This window comes from Crinia signifera, chromosome 1 (genome assembly GCF_055691185.1).
Source record: "Crinia signifera chromosome 1, ASM5569118v1, whole genome shotgun sequence".
NCBI classification, from domain to species: Eukaryota; Metazoa; Chordata; class Amphibia; order Anura; family Myobatrachidae; genus Crinia; species Crinia signifera.
The window spans coordinates 353,640,414-353,660,598 of NC_139217.1; the positions used below are offsets into that span (position 1 = coordinate 353,640,414).

Genomic DNA, 20,185 nt, shown 5'->3' on the forward strand with positions numbered 1-20,185 from the left:
CCCAATAGCTGGGCATAAGGCCCGAGGCCCCCCCATAGCTCGGGGGCTAATTGAATCAGGCCTCTAGGCCTGTGCCCCCAGTCAGGCACTAGGCTTGTGGACACAGACAGGCACTAGGCCTGAGCCGTAGTTAGGGGTGAATGTAGTGTAAGGCACTGGTGTAATTAATAGGCAGGTACTAGGCCTGCAAGTGATTAGTAAAAGGGCTCTAGGCCCCATATTGTGGTTCCCGGTGGGTGGTTGGGGTTAACAGGTAGACGTGCTCTGCGGCAGTCCCCTCGTGGTTCCCCAAGTACCTAACTAGTATCGTTAGAGTGTGCATATGCTGGCCAGCTCTAGGTAGGAAGGGAGTGTAACAACAAAGGTTAGGCAAAGATTGAAGGGCCTGTTTTGTTGGTGAAATCTTGTACCGTGTTGTATGCTGTTTTATGTGCAGGGCATCTCTGTAGAATTGTTAGTATTGTTAGTTTGTGTCGCACTACACACATAGTTAGTTTGAGGGCTGTGTGATGTAGTTACCCAGGTACGTGCCACACTAGTAAGCGTTAGGCCCTGCACGGTGTTGTTTTTGTGTTGTCTCTTCCTTACAGGGACCTGTAAGGGACGTGTTGGAGAGGGTACAAGTCTGATGACGGTGAGTGTTGTGTGTGTTTGTCTCTGCCTGTCTCCCTTCCTTCATCAATCCAGGGCGTACGTGGACCTTGCATCTCCATGCGAGGTCAAGGCATCACCTAGGTGCGCAAGTGCCAATAGGTGACACTCCAGGCTCTGAGGCAGTGTGCCGATGATTATATTTCCCGGAGCCCGGAGGGTGCCTCTGTAGAGACGTCGTGGGACGGAGGGCACATCGGTCTTCATCCAGAAGGAACAGCTCTCACCTACTCTCCTTCCTCCTAGGTGTTCGTGTCCGGGTGCCGGAGAATTCCAGGACCGTGGTTACGGCGCCAGGTAAGTGGTCCGGAGACACCTGCACGGCAGCAGGCACCACACCGCACCGCCCCTACACCCATCTCACAGTGACAGCTGAAAAGTATGACCAGGCCTTTATCTGTTGTAGAACATATAACTTGCTGGGATACACCATAGGAGCTCTAAGTGGTCAGCTCATGGTGAGGATTGGCCACTTCTCCTTCTACCACCTGAACATTATTTCCTTGGGAAGTGCGTCAGTGGCTTTTATGATCTTTTCTATCAATCTCCAGTCCACTCTGCTAAATCTCCCTCAGAAAACCTCACAGGTGGCCATAATTATCTAGGGTATTTTCACATTCCAATATGGGTCACCTGTGAGGCTATTAATAATTTCTCATTTTGTTCTTTGTTGTTCTGGGGCCAAATCGCCCATCAGAACCTGCTCTATTTAGTTTGCGAATTGTAGGCACTTTTGGGATGCAAATTCCTAATTCGCATTCCATTAAATATGCGATTTATATATTTTACAATGTTAAAACATCTGGATGTGAATTGAAGTGAGAATCAAAAAACGCAACTTTCACAAGTGTGAATTTATGGGAAAAAGTGCGAGTTTTAACGTAACTCGCAATCTACTAAATGTGCGAGTTTGCAAAAAAAAAAATGCAAATTTGACCATTTGCAAAAAAAAAAATCGCAAAAAACGGCAAAATCGCACAATATTACATTTCGCCCCACATCTCTCACCTCTATGGCTATTTACATACAGCATCAACTCCAACACAGTGTGGATTAGTAATATTCATTCACATCCAGTGGGAACTATATTGTGCTTGTTTCTTATCTGATTAAGACATCGGCCAGTTTCAAAATGGCATCATTTTAGATTTATATCTTTTTATGAACACTGTGGAATTTTTAGATAAATGTTTTGTCATTTTGTCATGTGTAGTTATTAAAAACTGATATATAATTTTATAACCATCTTGCAAATTCATTCAGCCAGCGCTGGCACAATATAATATTTTCTTCCTTCAGCCTACATTGGGGAGTGACTACCCCTGTGCCAGCTGCTGCTAATTGCGCAACACACAAACCCTATATATTTTTTCTTCACGGTTAAAAGTCACCTTGATGAGGGTATTTGTAATAAAACAGCAGGGGTGCCCCGACCAGGAATCTCTGATTCCAATACACAATCCACATGGGTCCAGCACAGCCACTTAGCACAATGCGGGGAGGGTGCCCGTTGTCCAGCAATAATACATTTCAACATAGTAACGGAACTCCATCCACTTACCATCTAGTTGTGATAGCCATTAGACAACACTGAAGCCATCTATTAACAAAGGGTCATTTGTAGACTACTAGACATTATTGTCCTCTTTGCATGGATAATCATATGCTATCAGAGCCGGCCCGAGGCATAGGCAAACTAGGCAAAAGCCTAGGGCATTTGGAATGCCTAGGGGCACCAGCAGCTTCTGCTGATTAAAATGATTAAAATGATATGCAGCATGCCTATATTCTGTGTGTGAGTGAGGCTGTATAGGCATATGAAATAGTGTATTCATGGAAATCACTGTAACATAGCATTCCATATGCAGGTACAGCTACAGTCGCACACAGAATATAGGCATGCCGCATATCATTTTAATCATCCTTATGTGTCCTGGTCACATAACAATGCAAATAAGATGAATATTCTGCAAAAAATGCACCCAACATTAGCAGAACTGGCCAGGAGCTGCATGGCCTATTGAGGCAAGATGTATGAGGATATATCTGTATCCAAGCAGAGGCAGAGTTCACAGTGTTAGCGGCTGTGCGAGTGCTGTCTGCGGGTGGGTTGGTTGTGCAATACTGTTTGGCATATGTGTAAGGGGCATTATGTGTGTCATGTATAAATGCATTAATAATATGCAACATATGTGTAACAGGCATTATGTGTGTCATGTGTATAAGGGCATTAATAATGTGCGACATATGTGTAAGGGGCATTATATTTGTCATAATGTGAATAAAGGTTGGCATAATGTGTAAGGGACATTATATTTATAAGGACATTAATAATGTGTGTCATGTGTAAGGGGCATTACTGCGGTATTATCAGGGGTGCCGAGAGAAAGGGGTAGGGGGTACAAATTACCCAGGCCAAAGTCTGAAGGAAGGGCCCAGCAGGGCCCGGGCCCCCTCCTCTTATGTGACAGCAGCAGCTGCAGCTCTTCTCCTCTGCCCAGCACACACTGCTTTGTGCTGGGTTGCAGTGTGGCCATGGAGGTGCTTAAAATACAATATTTTCTCAGGATTTTTTCTAAGGGTATAATGTGAATAATGTGAGGAGTAATGTATATAAGGTAAAGTGGTACTACTGTGAATAAGGGACACCATCGCATGATATCATGTGAATAAAGTTGCACTACTGTGTGGCATAATTTGAATTGGGGGTACTATTGTGTGGCCATGCCCCTTCCCAGCAAGAACACACCCCTGTGTGTGCACTGTTTCTATTTCAAATATTGCAGGTAGGAGCACCAAAATGATGACTGCTATGATGAGGGTTGATGGTGCTGGGAAATGGGAGCAGGGTCAGAGAAGCAGAACTAGTGTCGGTTCTACGGGGCACAAGCAAAAATCTTACCTAGGGCATCATTTAGGCTAGGGCCGGCTCTGTTTGCTATTAATATGTTCTTTTTATGCAACAGGTATTATGACAGCAATGATATCAATGTTGGACTTTGAGTCTCCTTACTGGACGTATGTATTTATACAAACTTTTTCACTATGCTATGTATATTGTGAACATGCATTTATGATAGAGGTTTCTTGTTGTCATATGCTTGTATTATATATGCATGTTGCCGCAGTTTTACTTTACTTCCTGTTGTTCTCCTGTTACTTTCACTTATGCCCCTTTCCCACTGCAGGCTTTACACGTGTAAATGCCGTTTTTTTAGCCTTTTTAAACGGCTAGAGCTGCGGTGGGAAAGCTCCAGGTTGCTTTACACGGGTAACAAATACCGTTTTTTGTTACCCGTGTAAAAAGCAGTGTTTTTAACGTGTAAGAGCCGTTTTTTCGGCAGTGGGAAAGGGGTAGCCCTTTACACGTTAAAAAAAAAAACGGCATGGGGTCCCCCCCCACTGCCGTAACCAGCACCAGGCTGAAGGAGCCGGGGCTGGTATTAAAAAAATCAGGAAACCCGACAAATAGGGGTTCCCTGATTTTTTACAACCAGCCCCAGGCTCCAGGTCCGGGGCTGGTTCCCAAAATACGGGGGACAAAATGACTAGGGGTCCCCCGTATTTTAAGAACCAGCCCCAGGCACAACCAGCCAGCAGGGTAATGCCACAGCCGGGGGACACTTATGATATAAGTTCCCCCGGCCAAAGCATTAACCCTACCGACCAGTCAGCCTGGCCAGGGGCCCTGGGGGAGTGGGGACCCCCCCAATAAAGGGGTCCCACCCCCTCCAGGACTTACCTGACCAGGCTGAAGCCTGGTGCTGTCCTCGATGCCCCTGGGCAGTGGGCATCGAGCTGATGGTATGGTGTAAAAAATAGAATAAAAACCATTGTCTTTTACTGGTGAACTATGAGTCCCAGCAAGCCTCCCCCGCAAGCTGGGACTTGGAGAACCACAAGTCCCAGCCTGCGGGGCATTAAAGGGCCCGCTGGGTCTTGTAGTTCCACAGTAAAAGAAAGAGTTAAATAAACACACTGACACACGTGAAAAATAAAAGTTTAATACATACATAACACATACATACTGATACTTACCTATCTTGAGCCCGTAGGTAGCCCTGGTCCTGATGTCCTGGTCCGTGTCGGCGTCTGTATCCATGTCGGCATCCCTGTCGGCGACGGCGCCGGCGGTCCAGAGTCCGAAGAAATCCATTTGGGAAGCTGTGGAAGGAAACCATACTCACCTGTCCCAGCGCGACGTAGTCCAGGTAAGGTCTTTGCAAAAAAAAAAAAACGAACACCCGAACCAAGCGAACAGGCAGAGAGCCGCACGGTGTGTTTACATCGTGCGGCTCCGCCCCCGAATGCCGCTATTGGCCGCCTTGCGGCCAATAGCGGCATTCGGGAGGCGGAGCCGCACGATGTAAACAAACACACGTGCGTCTCCGTCAGTCCGGTCTGGTTTCGGGGTGTCGGTTTGTTTTTTTTGCAAAGACCTTACCTGGACTACGTCGCGCTGGGACAGGTGAGTATGGTTTCCTTCCACAGCTTCCCAAATGGATTTCTTCGGACTCCGGACCGCCGACGCCGTCGCCGACAGGGATGCCGACATGGATACAGACGCCGACACGGACCAGGACATCAGGACCAGGGCTACCTACGGGCTCAAGATAGGTAAGTATCAGTATGTATGTGTTATGTATGTATTAAACTTTTATTTTTCACGTGTGTCAGTGTGTTTATTTAACTCTTTCTTTTACTGTGGAACTACAAGACCCAGCGGGCCCTTTAATGCCCCGCAGGCTGGGACTTGTGGTTCTCCAAGTCCCAGCTTGCGGGGGAGGCTTGCTGGGACTCATAGTTCACCAGTAAAAGACAATGGTTTTTATTCTATTTTTTACACCATACCATCAGCTCGATGCCCACCGCCCAGGGGCATCGAGGACAGCACCAGGCTTCAGCCTGGTCAGGTAAGTCCTGGAGGGGGGGGACCCCTTTATTGGGGGGGTCCCCACTCCCCCAGGGCCCCTGGCCAGGCTGACTGGTCGGTAGGGTTAATGCTTTGGCCGCGGGAACTTATATCATAAGTGTCCCCCGGCTGTGGCATTACCCTGCTGGCTGGTTGTGCCTGGGGCTGGTTCTTAAAATACGGGGGACCCCTAGTCATTTTGTCCCCCGTATTTTGGGAACCAGCCCCGGACCTGGAGCCTGGGGCTGGTTGTAAAATATCAGGGAACCGCTATTTGTCGGGTTTCCTGATTTTTTATTACCAGCCCCGGCTCTTTCAGCCTGGTGCTGGTTACGGCAGTGGGGGGGGACCCCACGCCGTTTTTTTTTTTTTAAATTCTCCCCCCCCCCCCTATCTTTACACTGCTTAAACGGGTTTTTAAACGGGTAAGTGGGAATGTGACAAAAACAGCTTTTAAACGGTAATTTACCGTTTAAAAGCTGCAGTGGGAAAGAGTCTTTATGGCTCTTACCCGTTTAAAGACCCGTTTAAAAAAAACGGGTCATTACCCGTGTAGGCAGTGGGAAAGCAGCATTAGTGTCTGCCTTATGCTGAGTAAAGACCTGGGTTACATTCATGCTGCACGTGTGGTCGTGATTCTGCTGCTGTTGCATGGAAGTGGTCAAGGATCATCTCCCCCAAATATGGACATACAGCCTGTGGCTTCTCCAGCTGCCAGCTCTCCTCTTTATTGACCTCTGCAGATACAAACCAGTCATCATGTATCAGGGCCTGTGCCATGTCATCACCTATGGACTACTGTGCTTTGCGTCCAGTTTCCAGGCCATGCAGTGCTTTCAGGTTACCTCAGCTATGGTCACTGCATGTGACGTTGCCATATTTTCTTATGTATACATTGTGGTGACAGCTGACAAGTATGACAAGGCCTTTATCGGTTGTAGAACATATAACTTGTGGGATACACCATAGGAGCTCTGAGTGGTCAGCTCATGGTGACATATGGCTGGCTGTTGGGGCCCCACCACAACCGTACCATTGCCAAGAGAAAAAGGGCCATGTGGAAACATATAACCACATCAGTAAATGCTGTCAGTACACATAAGCGCCTTGTGCGCAACATCAAAAAAACGTTTCAATGATATTAAGCGGCAATTGAAGCTAAAAATGGGCCTGGAAAAAACTGAGGCAAGTCGCACAGGAGGACCAAGGGTAGAAGTGTGGTTTCATTGATATGAGAACCAGCTCCGCCGCATAATACCCCCTGAGGTACTACCAGGACTACATATTGAGGATATGGATCGCCCTCAAACTCCACCTCAAGCTGGTAAGTGAAACCAAATGTACCCCTACAACTTACCATTGTTATGTAAAAATGATATTATGTTGTGTTTCTATGTTCCCAGCATAGATGTGATGTTGTGGTACTACACATCCCAGCAAGGGGCCATTGGGAAAGTGTTCTTGGATCATTTCACTATTGTGTGGTATGCTGGGTTCAGTAGTTCCTCAACTGATGCTATTGGTATAACACAAATCAGGGTATGTTCCACACCCAAAGTAGGGTGGTGTGATGCATTTTGCACATGCATTCATTTTCAAATAGCTTACATGATGGCTATGAAAGAGGGAAGTGCAAATTAATCATGTAATGGTGAATATGCAGATTACACAATATAGCCACCTCATAACGTGGACAATTTTATTTGAGCCTAAGCCATGTGTGGTCATCTTCTGTTTAGGTTTGGACATGTGAATTGTTTTTGAATTATGGTACACACTGCAATAATCCAACTTGTGTACTTATTCTCCAGCTCAAAATACAGAGAGTGCTGTGGGCCGTCATTCCCAGCAAATGAGTGGTGACTTTGAGGCTGCAGGTGAGTTTGACTATGGGATTTAAATCAAAACCACATCACACACAGTATGCATGTAACCTCGGCCATTCACTAGGTTGGCCCAAAAAAGGCCACTTTTTCTGCAGAGTAATTCGCTATGCAGCTACATTGTTGTAAAAACTGCACTGAAACAAAAGGCCCATGTAAGATCCAATACTAACCAATGTCCCATTAATCACAGGCCCATCACACCAGCTACAGCATCCAGAAGAGGACCTACAAATGCAAGAGGAGGATACAGACATAATCCTGGAGCCTGTCGACTACTTTGAGGCTGAGGTTCAAAGAGATCAGGCACCCATCACTCAAAGGCCATCTAGCCAGCCACAAGCGCCCCAAACCACACTGGGTCAAAACGCCATCCCCACAGCGGCAGATGAGTTGGCGTACTCCCTGCACAGCTTCAAACAGAAGCAGATCCATTTTATGCAGACCCAAACTGTCCTAATGGAACATTTTGAGGGATATGTCTGTAACATACGCCACGAAATTAAAAAGGTGGCTCACAGTGTGCGTGTCAGTGTAGGCACACAAATAAGGATGGTAGCCACACTAGACAGGCGTCTTGGCGACATAAGCCAGGCCATACAGGCCCAAAACACCACATTAGGGCAGGCAAATGCCAACATATGTGCCCAGACGCAAGCACTGATTGCACAAACATCAGCTTTAGTGTCTCTTCAGACACACTTACAGCAAAGCAACCCCAGTCACTTAGCCCCAGCTGCCTCTACAGCAAGCAGCCTCTCCACCACCCCTATGAGCAGCTCACCGACTAGTCCTCCTCGTAGGAGTGTACGCACCAGGGGTGGCCTGAGTAGTTCAGGGAAGGGTGTTAGCTCCCGTGGGAAGGGTAAAAACCCATAAATTTAGACACAACTAGTAATGACACTAGTAGGATGCTGTTACTGTGTGTCACACAAATTTGCAATTGTTTTGGCTTTTCATGTTTATTTACATGTTTCCACATTTTTCACTCCAATAAAAAAGTTACCACACGTAATAATGTTTCATTATTTTCATATTTGCTAAACATTTTAATGATGTGGCCTTGGTGGCAATACAATTTCAAAACACTGGAACTTAGTAGGGCATGACAAGGCCTTTATCTGTTGTAGAACATACTGTATAACTTGCTGGGATACGCCATAGGAGCTCTGAGCTCATGGTGACATATGGCCACTTCTCCTTCTACCACCTGAACATTATTTCCTTAGGAAGTGCATCAGTGGCTTTTATCATCTCCATTTTCTTGCCCACGCCCAGCATGAATGAGCCAACACTGTGCACTGCTGCTGCAAGTCGGTGGTCAGGTTCCTCAAGCAGCAATGGCAGGACATCTGTGAGTGCTGTACTTCCAACACCAGATATTGGTCAATATGGTGGTTACTTGTGACAGTTGGCTCCCACCAAGTGACAGACGCTTCCCATATGCTCTGGGAACATCTCTTAGAAAACACAGCGACCATCGGAGAATGGGGGAGGTTCCCACATATGGGGGAGTTGTTCACATGAAACATCCACTTGTGGTCTGTTCGCTCTGCGTCTTACCGCATTTGGACCGTGTGAGCGATCTGTACGGTAGGCGAGGCTAGGAGCACTCGGTTCCTGTCCGAAATACGTATCTGTCCGATTCAAGTAGAATAAGGGCCAAAGTGTTGGTATTCATCAATCAGACCTTCAATCTACATTTATTTTTCACACCTCTACCTTTTCTGTGTGCTAATGTCCCGATCTGGTTGACCCCATTAATGACCAATATTGTCACAATTGCTAAGAAAATTGTTCTCACTCATTGGACGAACGCTTCTGCTCCAATCCTATCTGAGGTTCAAACTCTACTTTTGAAAACTATTTATCTAGATAGACAGCCCACACTCCCCGATCTTGAATATGCACTGCTTCTTTGGTTTAAATTTTACTAATGTCTATTGACACTACATTGTTTCCTTGCACATGCCCACTATAATTATTGTTTATCACCGCTGGACCAGACCTGTATACCCCACCTCCTCTAGATTTTTCTTTATGGATAAGTTTAATGGCCCCATAGAGTAGGCCAACTTCTGCCCGACTTCCTTTGAGCTCCCCCAGCAGCTCCCCAGGAGAGCTTGATAAGATTTTGCACTTGATGTGCCATTTTTTACATGTGATAAATTGGATGCGATTTATCACATGTAACCCGGAGGAGCTGCAGTCGGGGTAGCAACAGGAGAGCAGGATCTGAGGTAGGCAGGGAGCTGGGATGGGAGAGCAGGGTCCGGGATAACGGCAAGCATCAGGAGCCAATCAGCAGCCACCCAGTCTTTTGAATAGGATTTTTTCCATTTTTCCGCCTGCCGCTACCCTGGACACTGCTCTCCATTAATAGAATATAATGTATACAGTAATTGTAGATGGCGCAAAAGATGCTGCCCAAAGTGTCACATAAGATGCCTGCTAGAAAAAGTCATTGCTTATTATAGGGACACTCATTTCTTACATTTGATGAGTACGCTTGGTATCTATCTGGATACTGTTCCTTTTCACTGTAATTCTTTCTACGTATCTGACGTCAAATTTCATGGCTAATAGCCATGGATGTTAGGAAGACCAAAAAAAATCCTGCAAGAGCACCCGGTGTTCTTATTTTCTATATATATATGCGGGACGCTGAGGGAATCTGCACGCGTGCACCATTACACAGATCAGCTATTTAAGGTAAGAAAGTCTTTGCTTTCTTTTGGTCACCAGCACAGCACTGAATGCAGTTTATGGTACTAGTCTTGAGGAAAAGACCTGTAGGTCTTGAAACGTCGACCATGATGTACTGTACCTTTATGGATTAAATTTCTTATTTTCACTATTGGAGTCTGTGGAGTGCCGCTTTTTCCTACCTGGACCTAGCCAGACCAGGAGGTATCGTGTCAGTATTATTAAAGCTTCTGAAGGCACCCCGGCAAGTTGTTCTTTCTTCCAGAGTGCTGAACAAACAACGGTATTATATATATATATATAAATATATATATCTATATATATATATACAAAACAGGGGTTTGGCACTCCTTGTAACAGGAATCGATTGCGCCGGTGCCAGCACTAGAAAACATAGTGGACTTGCGGTGGGGCACTCGTGGCTTTTCTTCCAATAAACACAATTACAATTTGACTATAAATTGAAATGTTGCTGCTATCTCGCTATATTGTATTTATTGGAAGAAAAGCCACGAGTGCCCCACCGACCGTAATACGGTCCTGCGCAATAAAAGTTTTCATCCGGTGTCCACTCGCAAGGGCCTACCCTACTCTCAATTGTTGAGAGTAAGGCGTATCACTTTAGAGGCCAGTCAAGTGGAACCGGCTTTGGATGCCATGGTTGCCAGATTTCTTGATAGAGGTTACCCTAAAAAGGAGCTATTGGCCCTTAAAAAGAAAATCCTTAGTATCCCACGTAATGTACTACTTAAGGGTAAGGGACAACAAAATTCCATGGGTTAACCAGTTCTCTACTCGCAGCAAGGGAAATATTGTGAAAGCTAAACAATTTTGGCCAGCAGTGTCTACTGATAAAGATTTGCCCCTCCTGAATAACACCAGATTACTGCCTAGCCTCACGAGAGGTAAAAATATTAAAGATCAGGTGGTTAGGCTTGATATATCAGGGTGGGACAAACTCCCTGGTTCAATCTTCCTGGGGAGAAAAAATGGTTGCTACCGCTGCCTGGGCTGCATCACATGCAGGTCCATGACAGTGGGTGCCACCTTTAATCACCCACACTCTGGCAAACGCATCCCTATAAAATTTCCCTTGTCTTGCCATTCAACATATGTCATATATGTTCTCACTTGTCCCTGTTTCCTGTCCTATGTGGGGAAAACGCAACGTACGTTTAAGGAGCGGATGGCCCTACATAGGTCAGGCATACATCAGGGTCTATTGTGTGGACATAGCGACCAACCTGTTGCACGCCACTGCATCAAAATGGGCCACAGTGTGGCAAGTATGAGATTTATGGTTATAGATCAGATACCTGCCTCCCTACGGGGGGCAACAGAAATAAAAAATTGATGCAGTTGGAATGCAAATGGATTTATTTCTTGCAAACCTTAGCCCCGAAGGGCTTAAATGAACAATGGGGTCTGCAGTGTTATCTTTAATGTCATTGATCCTAATATCCAGAGATTCTTCTTTCTTTTTGTACTACTATATTATGATGTTTGTGCATCTTTCAAATTTTTGCTTATATATATTTTTTCTTTTTCTTCTGTATTTTTTACATTGTTTGTTTTAGAGCTTACTGTAAATATTATGTCTTCATCTCCATATACCCAGCTGGCTATACGTTAACAATATACGCTAAACATATATGACGGTTTGGGGAACAATTATTTAAATAATAGAGGAATCTTGTTTCCCAATTCTATAGTCCAGTGGGTTATATAGTCAATTTTAATACTATCATAACTGTATGTTTGTAATACTTTATGTTTTAACATATTTTTATTCAATGTGCTTTGTTTATGTTGATGTTTCATAGGTTGCTAGGTAACGCTGGTGAAGCCGGGACGCAGCAGAGTGACGTGGGGCATTGCTTAGCTGACTGGAAGCGAGTCGGCCTGGATGCAGAAAGCGGAGGGGTGACGTATGAGCGCTACAACAGCGTGACGCGTCATCCGGATGCGACGCACACAAGGGACTCGTGGACATACGCTAGCCGCCGCTGTTACTCACAGGTGATACCGGTAAGGCCAGGTGATGCCTGATTAATGTGGGGGCGGGATTTTGTCTGCTTTATATGTCTGGTTGTTTTTCATATGCACTTGTATGTCTATGATAACGGGGTAACACCCGAAACGCCGTTGGAATAAAGGCTATTTTATATCACTGAAACTAGTCTGGAGAGTGCCGCCTTCTTCACATTTCTACATTGGAGCAACTTGTTTGTTACCTGGGAAGGCACCACAGCAATACTCTTGGAATTATACACGAGTGCCCGGCCAACTACCTGTTTGTATATATATATATATATATATATATATATATATATATATAATGTGAATCCAGATGGATTCATAGATTGAATACTTTGGCCCCGTATGGTCTTACTGAACATGCAAAACTTCATACATTAAAGTTGTGCTTTGGTCTAACGGGTTAGTGCATTACTTATAATATATTTATGTTGCTGCTGTACGCCTTTAGGTTAAGTCTGCCGATCATCTATCTACTGTTATGATGCCTTCTGTTTCTATGTATATCTGTACTTTTAATTGTGTGTTTTAAATTATAATTTTTGCATCTGTTATGTAATTGTTTATAATATGCACTTTTTTCATTGTGTGAAACGGTTCACCCACTGCCCAGCAACTTTAAGTGCCTGGGTTGCACCACTTGTGCTAACCTGGAAACGGGAGACCATTTCTTTCACCCAGGCGCAGGTGAAAAAGTTATGATCAGACATTCCCTTACGTGTTCCAGCAAATTCGTTATATACTACATCAAGTGTCCGTGTGGTCTTCTCTACATAGGGAAGACCATACGACAATTTAAAGAAAGAATCGCTATACACTGATGTAGCATATGCGCTGCGCTTGATGGAAAAGGTTCTAATCAGCCGGTCGCCCAGCACTTCAAGTTGTTTAATCATTCTTTTCCTACCCTGAGGTATAAAATGAAGGACAGCATCCCCCCAACAGACGAGGATATATCGATTACAAACAGTGAGCCCCTTAGGTGTCAATGAACAACTTTCGTTAACCTGTTTTCTGTGAACATTGGGTCCCACGGCCAATAGATCCTAGCATTTTTGCATACAGTTCTATGCATGGGTCACAGCCTGACTACAGCATTAGTCGTATGCACCCACCAGACTAGTTATGTGCCCACACATGATCCAATGTGTCCGTTCTGTGCCACACCTAGGAGCGCAGTCAGCCTTGTTTCATGGACAGCTCCTGCGGTTGTCAGTGCCTGCTCTCCTGCCAGTTTCATGAGCATAGTGCAGTTTCAGTTACGTGTTCTGCACTCACCTTATTGTTTAATCATGATGTTAGCATTTACCATGTAATGACAGTATGTACTGTGTGATGTTATTACGCACCAGTTGCTTACAGATTTGTGTGCTCTACACGTTTATGTTTTTGTCAGATCACCATGGTGATGGTTACACGGGTGGCACGCCCCCCCCCCCCCTCCTGGGTGGCTCGGTCTCGACGGAGCTGCAACGCTCCCATGACGTCATAGGGCTCCCCGGCAGCGTGCAGGTGACGGGCAGGCACAGTGGGCTTTCAGCACTCTCCTGTATATGTAAGTAATTTTTTATGTTTTCATTATATGTCTTGATAAAGGACGTTACAGTCCAAAACGTTGACAGCATAACCTCTGGTTGTGTCTTTTTTCCATTTGTTGATCATTGCTGAATTGGATTCTGAGTACATGCTACCATTTGCTGCTACATTTCCTACACCAGGATTGCAAGCACCGGACCTGTTGCTATTTATTAGCCTAGAGTGGCAGTACAGTACACACATATAATATAAACACTAGAACGTCTCTGTTCCTCTGCTGCTGCCCGCTGGCGTGTCATTCCCACTGACAGTACTCACCACCTCAGACATTACACTCTGCATGTAATGCGTGTCTATAGTACCTGCGTGTGTACTCTGTACACATCCTGTAACCAGTCACAGCAGCCTCCTCCTGATTATGATACCTGCACCCCTCTTATGCCCTAGTGTGCAGTATAAGCCGCACTGACTGGGGACCGCGGCTAGTACAGTCTCAGCATGTCCCCATCTTTATGCGGTCACAGAATGGAAGCTGTGAAGAGAGATGAGAGGGAAGCCACTCCTCCTCCTCAGCTCAGCACAGAATGCATCCCAAAATCCAAGTCACCACACCTGGAGCAGTCGTGCATCCCATTGTGCGTCCTCTGGCAACCTGGTATTGTTCTGCTTGGCAGTGTGACGGTTGTCAGTAGTACTAGGGTCCCTAAAATAATACATAGGAGTCACTGTATGTTAAATCCAGCTGGCTGTACAGGCTTAATGTACTGTGTAAGACACACATAAAATGGAATATTGTTTAAAACTTTATTCCATGCTACGTTTTATACAGTATTTACTTGAATCCACTTTGGTTTTCCAGCATATTGAAATAGCATTTATGATTTTCCTAAGGAGTGGGAGGAGAGACATAGAAATCAAGGGAGAGATAAACACGGGTCAGAAGGAGAGAGATCTGCTTTCTCTGCTGCAAGGATGGATCTTAGTAAAAACCACTGCTGCCGAACGGACCCCTGTGGACTGGATAAGAGGGAAAAACCTGTTGTTGTACATCCATCCCCTGGAGGACCCTGATACCCAGTTGTGGGTTACATGCGATTTTATTTCTACGAATATGTGAGTTTGTCCAATAAATATTTTTTACTTTTATAAAAAACAATATTGCACTAGAAATTGTTTTTTAAGCTCCTCAGGATCCGTGTGGATTTTTATGAAGATCAAAGACCGTTGATGTGCCTATGAAACACATTTGTTTGTGAGTGCATCCATTTATTATTAAATTGTGCAGATTGTGAAAACTATATTTGCACCATGGTCTGCTTTCTCTTTTAAATCCTAAGGTTACTGACAGTGACCCACACGGGAAAAAACAAACTGTGATTGCTTGCCGATTACAGTGACCCATGCACACATTAAATTGTGTAAGTGTAATTGTTTTGTGTTTTTCGCCAAGGGTTGCACTATTCACTTGTTGGCAAGGATGGATCTGGCAGCTACAGTGTGTAGACACAAGCCATGAGCCCTAAGGTTTAGAATTGTACAAGGCTAATCCACCCCCAGCAACCAAGGCACCACTTTCCCCATGGTACTTACCCCACTGCTTCATTTATGGATGCTAATCCTGAAGCTGAGGTGACACAACAATTCAGTACAGGAGTTAGACAGACTCCCAGTAGTGCTTTGCATAGGAGGCTGACTCACACGCAGCCTGGAGAATGGGGGCGGGGCAAAGCCAGTAAGAGAAGAAAGGAGGAGCAGTGGGGAAAGCCAGTACTGATTGGTCAGTACTCGTGAGAGCTCTCTCCCCCTCTGCACATGTGCTGCTGCTGCATACCTCCCAACTTTCTGACGTTTAGAATAGGGACATTCGCACGGCGTAGCCGCGCGAGCGTCGGAAAAGGGGCATGGCATAGGCCACACCCCTATACCTACACGGCAGGACAATCACCCGGCCAGCACCCAGCCCCGACAATAAACACACACCTGCACAGCGGGACAGTCACCCCAGCAGCCCAGCTCCATGAGCCCTTCACCGCAGAGAGGAGCTGCTCGTAGCTCATCCGCCGTCTCAGTGAGTCAGAGGGACACTCACGCTGTGACCGTTGCACACATCCCTCCTACCAGCATTCTGGCAGGAAGCCATACACACAATGGTAGCCACGGTCATCCCAAGGGATGTGTTTACTCCAAGGCTATGTACTTTGGCAATATGGGCAGAAGACATACTAGAAAAACCCACCCAAAGTTATGTTACTCAGTTATGTACCTTGATAAAAGTTTGCATTGCCAGGTCATGGTTAGCCTCAAGCGGCCCTACATTGAGAGAATGGATATCATTGTCCAATGAGGTGGCACTAAATGAAAAATTTGTCTACAGTATCTCTCTAGAGGTTCTGAGAAAAAATATCATGCCATATGGAACAAATGACTAGAGTCCCCCTTCGTGCACCAGGGTTAACTCCCTGGTGGACAACCTGGGTCTCCCCTCATTGCTATCCTGGGGCATGCATGCCCTTGCTGTTTTGGAGAGTTCTGGGTTTCTCTATCAAACCTATATAACGTACATCCCATTGAAATTGCGGTGAGCCCCTGCCGTTTCCCAACCTCGTGCAGAGCCTACTCATTAAGTGAGAAGTGCCTTGATCGGGCTGCGAAAGAGCAACACAACAACCTTAATGCAATGTATCACAACATGTTTATTTAATCCATATATGCATAAGTTTATAATCACAATGTTTTTTTTACATACAGTATATACCTCTGTCTAATGGAAATGATTGTTTGAAACACAAGCAATTTGTTATATGCATTATTAGTCCTTGACTGCAATTGTTTTTTGTTTATGTAAGCATTACAAATTTCAATAAAAAATATTGAATTAAATAAATAAAAAAGTGTTGCTGTGGAACTACAGATCCCAGCAAGGTGTGCACATGTTAATGAAATCAGTCCCAAACAATTGTGTACCTTATGATTCACTGCTGATCAGTATGCGTCCAGAACTGCAGGTCTGCTTATAATTATTACATAGTATTGTGCTGATGTATTGTTGTTCAAAAATATTCTGAATCTTGTGCAGTCCACCTATTTTGGATGAATCCCTTTTTTATTATAAAAATAAATGCAAAAAGCATCCACCAAAAATTGATCAAACAAAATAATTAAAAAAAACATGAATTTTTTTTTTAATTGCCAGTTGATTGCCACAATTAATTTACAACAAAATACAATGCAATTTTAACACTGTTTGCTAATTATTTTGCAGATCAAACTACACAATGTCGTCCAGCTGGCCACAACCCCCCTCGTGGACACGTGCCACAAGAGCGAGCTAGTGAGTATATTTATAAATACACACAAACACACTATTCTAACCCATAAAAACATTTGTCTGCCAGACACAAAAACAAATCCACCAGACCTGACGCCTGTGAATAACAAACCAATCATCTAAATCTGTAACACACGGTGAAGGAAAATCCCTATTCATGCTGCGGGCCTGCTATTGATGTCCCTTGAAAAATGGCAGAATAGGCCACCGATACACTATGGCCCCCCAACCACTACCCACAACCCAACCCAAGAGCTTAGTGTCCAAATCCAAAAATCAAAATGGCAGTTAAAAGAAACATGGGCCAAAGGCTGAGTAAGATTTTTTTTAGGGGTAAACATGCACATTATACATGATGGGCCAGATTCATGAAACATTTTTTGGTTACATGATGAGCAATACTCATAGGAGAAACCACACACCAGAACAGAACAACACAATAATTGTTAATCAAGTACATACATCACTATAACTATCCATCACATACAGTATATGGACCATTTTTTTTTAAAAACCCACAAGGAGTGTTGTCAAAGAACATTGGTAAACATTGAGCAACATTTCACTACACCATAAAACTCCACAGCAGTATTGCATCATTTACCAATTTGCAAATATTCACAGGAACATCTCAAGAACTGGTCCATCAGGAAGAGGACCCACATCCTGACCCACCAATGCTGGACGTTGATGGGGAAATAATGCTCCACACAGTGGACCCCTACGAGGCAGAGGATATCCCTACTGAGCCAGCCAGCACAGCAAGGCAAAGAAGTACCCACCATGTACAGACCCTTACCCTACTGCGCCTACAGGCCCTGCAACCCCTACTACAGATGAGCTGGCCAGATCCTTGCATTCCTTTAAGGACAAACAGGTTGAGTTCATGGGCAAACAATCACAACAAATGGTCAACATGCAAGGGTACTTGCGGAACATCTTCCAGCAATTGCGGAAGGTGAACCACACTGCTCATGTAACCGCGGGGACCCGAAAAAGCCCATACATTTTTTTTAAATGGGAAAACATCTGGATGCGAATTCATGTGTGACTAAACATTGCCATTTTAAAATGTGTGATTTAGCGGACAAAAAGTGTGAATTTCACTGCAAATCGCCACACATTAAATTGGCGATTGGTGCAAAAAAATTGATTTCGGCCATTTTTTTTCAGCATGAATGAGCCAAGTTCAGAATGTTTAAATGACCAGATTAAGCATAAAGACAGGAACGTGGTGCACTGCTGCTACAAGGTGGTGGTCAGGTTCATCAAGCAAGAATGGTAGGACATCTGTGAGTGCTGTAGTTTCAGCACCAGCTGCTGATGAATATGGTGGTTACTTGTGACAGTAGGCTCCCACCAAGTGACAGACATTTCCCATATGCTCTGGGAACATCTCTTAGAAAACTCTGGCAGTGTCTTTATGCTTAACGGAGAAGTGGAAACTGTAGCAGCTGTGCTAGGACTAGTTGCATTCTGCATAATGGATCGCATGACAGCAGATTGGAGCTTCTGGGGAGAGCTGACTGTGTCTGTCCTATGCGCAGAGGACGGTTTTGCCACATTAGCCATGGCCATGACAACATCCATCTGGGTGGCCTATGCTGGCTACATTGTATTTAAGATATCCTATATGATCAGCAACACAATAATAATGCTGATGAACATCGCTGTGACGGTCACTAGGAGCAGATACGCTTTTGTATTTGGGATGAACAACTTCACATCCACTCTCCTGAAAGAACTTGTGACTCTCCTAATAACTGGTCTCAATCTGGGGATCTACAATCAGTTTGTCGCCTACAACTGCTATTTTATTATACTGACAGTGACTTCCATCAGCATTGCAGTCTGGTCAGTGATTGCCAATAGGCGGAGAAGCAGCAGTTCCCCAATAACACAAGAGTAGGATGTACGTGATCAGTCAGGCACTTGCACAAACTGGTTTACCTTACTACTAGGGCTAGAAACTTTAATGCTTTGAAGAAAATAATGCTCATTCTAGCACCATTGAGATACTGACCAGACTGTGCTAGAAGCACCAGGCAGAAAATAATAACTGTATGGGTGCTAAACTGAACACTAAATCAAGATCCTTTATGTGTTACAAATTGACACAAAAATGCAAGCATTGCTTATATTTGTTATATAAATTCAAATAAGAAATGTGTAAAAAAGATATTTCCTATATAAGGAAAACATTACAGTCATTATGATGAATTAAAATGTTTGCTTGCCAATTTTCACACCAATTTTGACCATTCATTTATCACTCAAAAGGTTATACATAGGCGATTTGAGTTAAGCAAGGGGAAAAACGTAGAATGCTATTGTTTATTTCAGGAAACACGGGCGATGTGCAGTCTCTGACTAGATTTATACTGCATGCAGTCTCTACATGTCCCCGGGATATCGATGCACGGGGCCACATATCTCTTTGGGCCCTACACATACCGTGATGTGTGCTTAATTTCTAAGCAATCTAGTCTTATGTAGTCAGATCGCTTACAAAACAGGCCAAAATGTGTGTAGGCCCACAGGCAACCCGTGCTCTGAAAATATGCAATGGGCCTTGTACATCTCTGACTCCATCAACTGACACTGCCTTCAAACTGTCACTGACCTTAGCACCTGACACTGGTCATGTGACCTTCTCCTGACCTCCTATGCAACTCCTGAGGCTGCTGGGAATTCACAGTGACAGGTGTAATATATTGCTTTTTTTATATAAAAGGTTTATTTTTTTAATATAAGTAATGTTATACACGCTTTGCCTACAGCAACCTTATGATACACCCAGTGCCACAAAGAGTACGAAGGACCCCTATCCAATTGCATTCTCTCTGCCCGCAGTGTCAGTACAGTATTCAATGAGAAAAATTTGCCGTGTTTTATGGCGAGTTTGTGCTTTTATCGCGTTGGACGGAGACTTTTGCTCTCAAAAAGCGAACAACCCTATTCAATGTGCACTTCTCGCCGTCTTTCTGAGTGATTTTCGCCGTGAAGCAATTCTCCATCTTTTCATGGAGAAGTGGAATGTGAACTTTTAAAATAAAAGTTTTTTTTGCTTTCATTTTGGTGTAAAAAAATCAGGAATTTTATTCTGAGAAGGGGCATGCTATTTTTATTCAT

At 44.5% G+C, this 20,185-nt stretch overlaps 1 protein-coding gene and 1 long non-coding RNA gene across 3 annotated transcripts; both read left to right on the plus strand.

Moving 5' to 3' along the window:
* Positions 1-689: 689 nt before the first annotated feature.
* On the plus strand, positions 690-10,541 carry LOC146008767 (uncharacterized). Of its 2 annotated transcripts, XR_014444564.1 has the most exons (4): positions 690-948; positions 3,618-3,669; positions 7,375-7,440; positions 7,640-10,541. XR_014444564.1 is itself a non-coding variant. In XM_083148434.1 (3 exons), the coding sequence occupies exons 1-3, from the start codon at positions 6,857-6,859 to the stop codon at positions 8,323-8,325; spliced, it is 783 nt and encodes a 260-aa protein (XP_083004560.1). In that variant the 5' UTR covers positions 5,960-6,856; the 3' UTR covers positions 8,326-10,541. The 2 variants fall into 2 exon arrangements, 1 of the variants encoding a protein (XP_083004560.1); XM_083148434.1 differs by lacking the exons at positions 690-948; positions 3,618-3,669 and adding an exon at positions 5,960-6,887.
* Positions 10,542-13,613: 3,072 nt separating this feature from the next.
* Positions 13,614-19,174, plus strand: LOC146030269 (uncharacterized). The gene is made up of 4 exons (XR_014455773.1): positions 13,614-13,744; positions 14,617-14,838; positions 16,988-17,056; positions 17,678-19,174. It is a non-coding gene; the product is annotated as an uncharacterized LOC146030269 (long non-coding RNA).
* The last annotated feature ends 1,011 nt before the right edge of the window (positions 19,175-20,185 follow it).

Coding starts and splice junctions, on each gene's coding strand:
- LOC146008767 (XM_083148434.1), top strand. CDS start 6,857: ATGGATCGCCCTCAAACTCCACCTCAAGCTG. Junction 6,888..7,374: donor TCAAACTCCACCTCAAGCTG/GTAAGTGAAACC, acceptor CTTATTCTCCAG/CTCAAAATACAGAGAGTGCT. Junction 7,441..7,639: donor TGGTGACTTTGAGGCTGCAG/GTGAGTTTGACT, acceptor CATTAATCACAG/GCCCATCACACCAGCTACAG.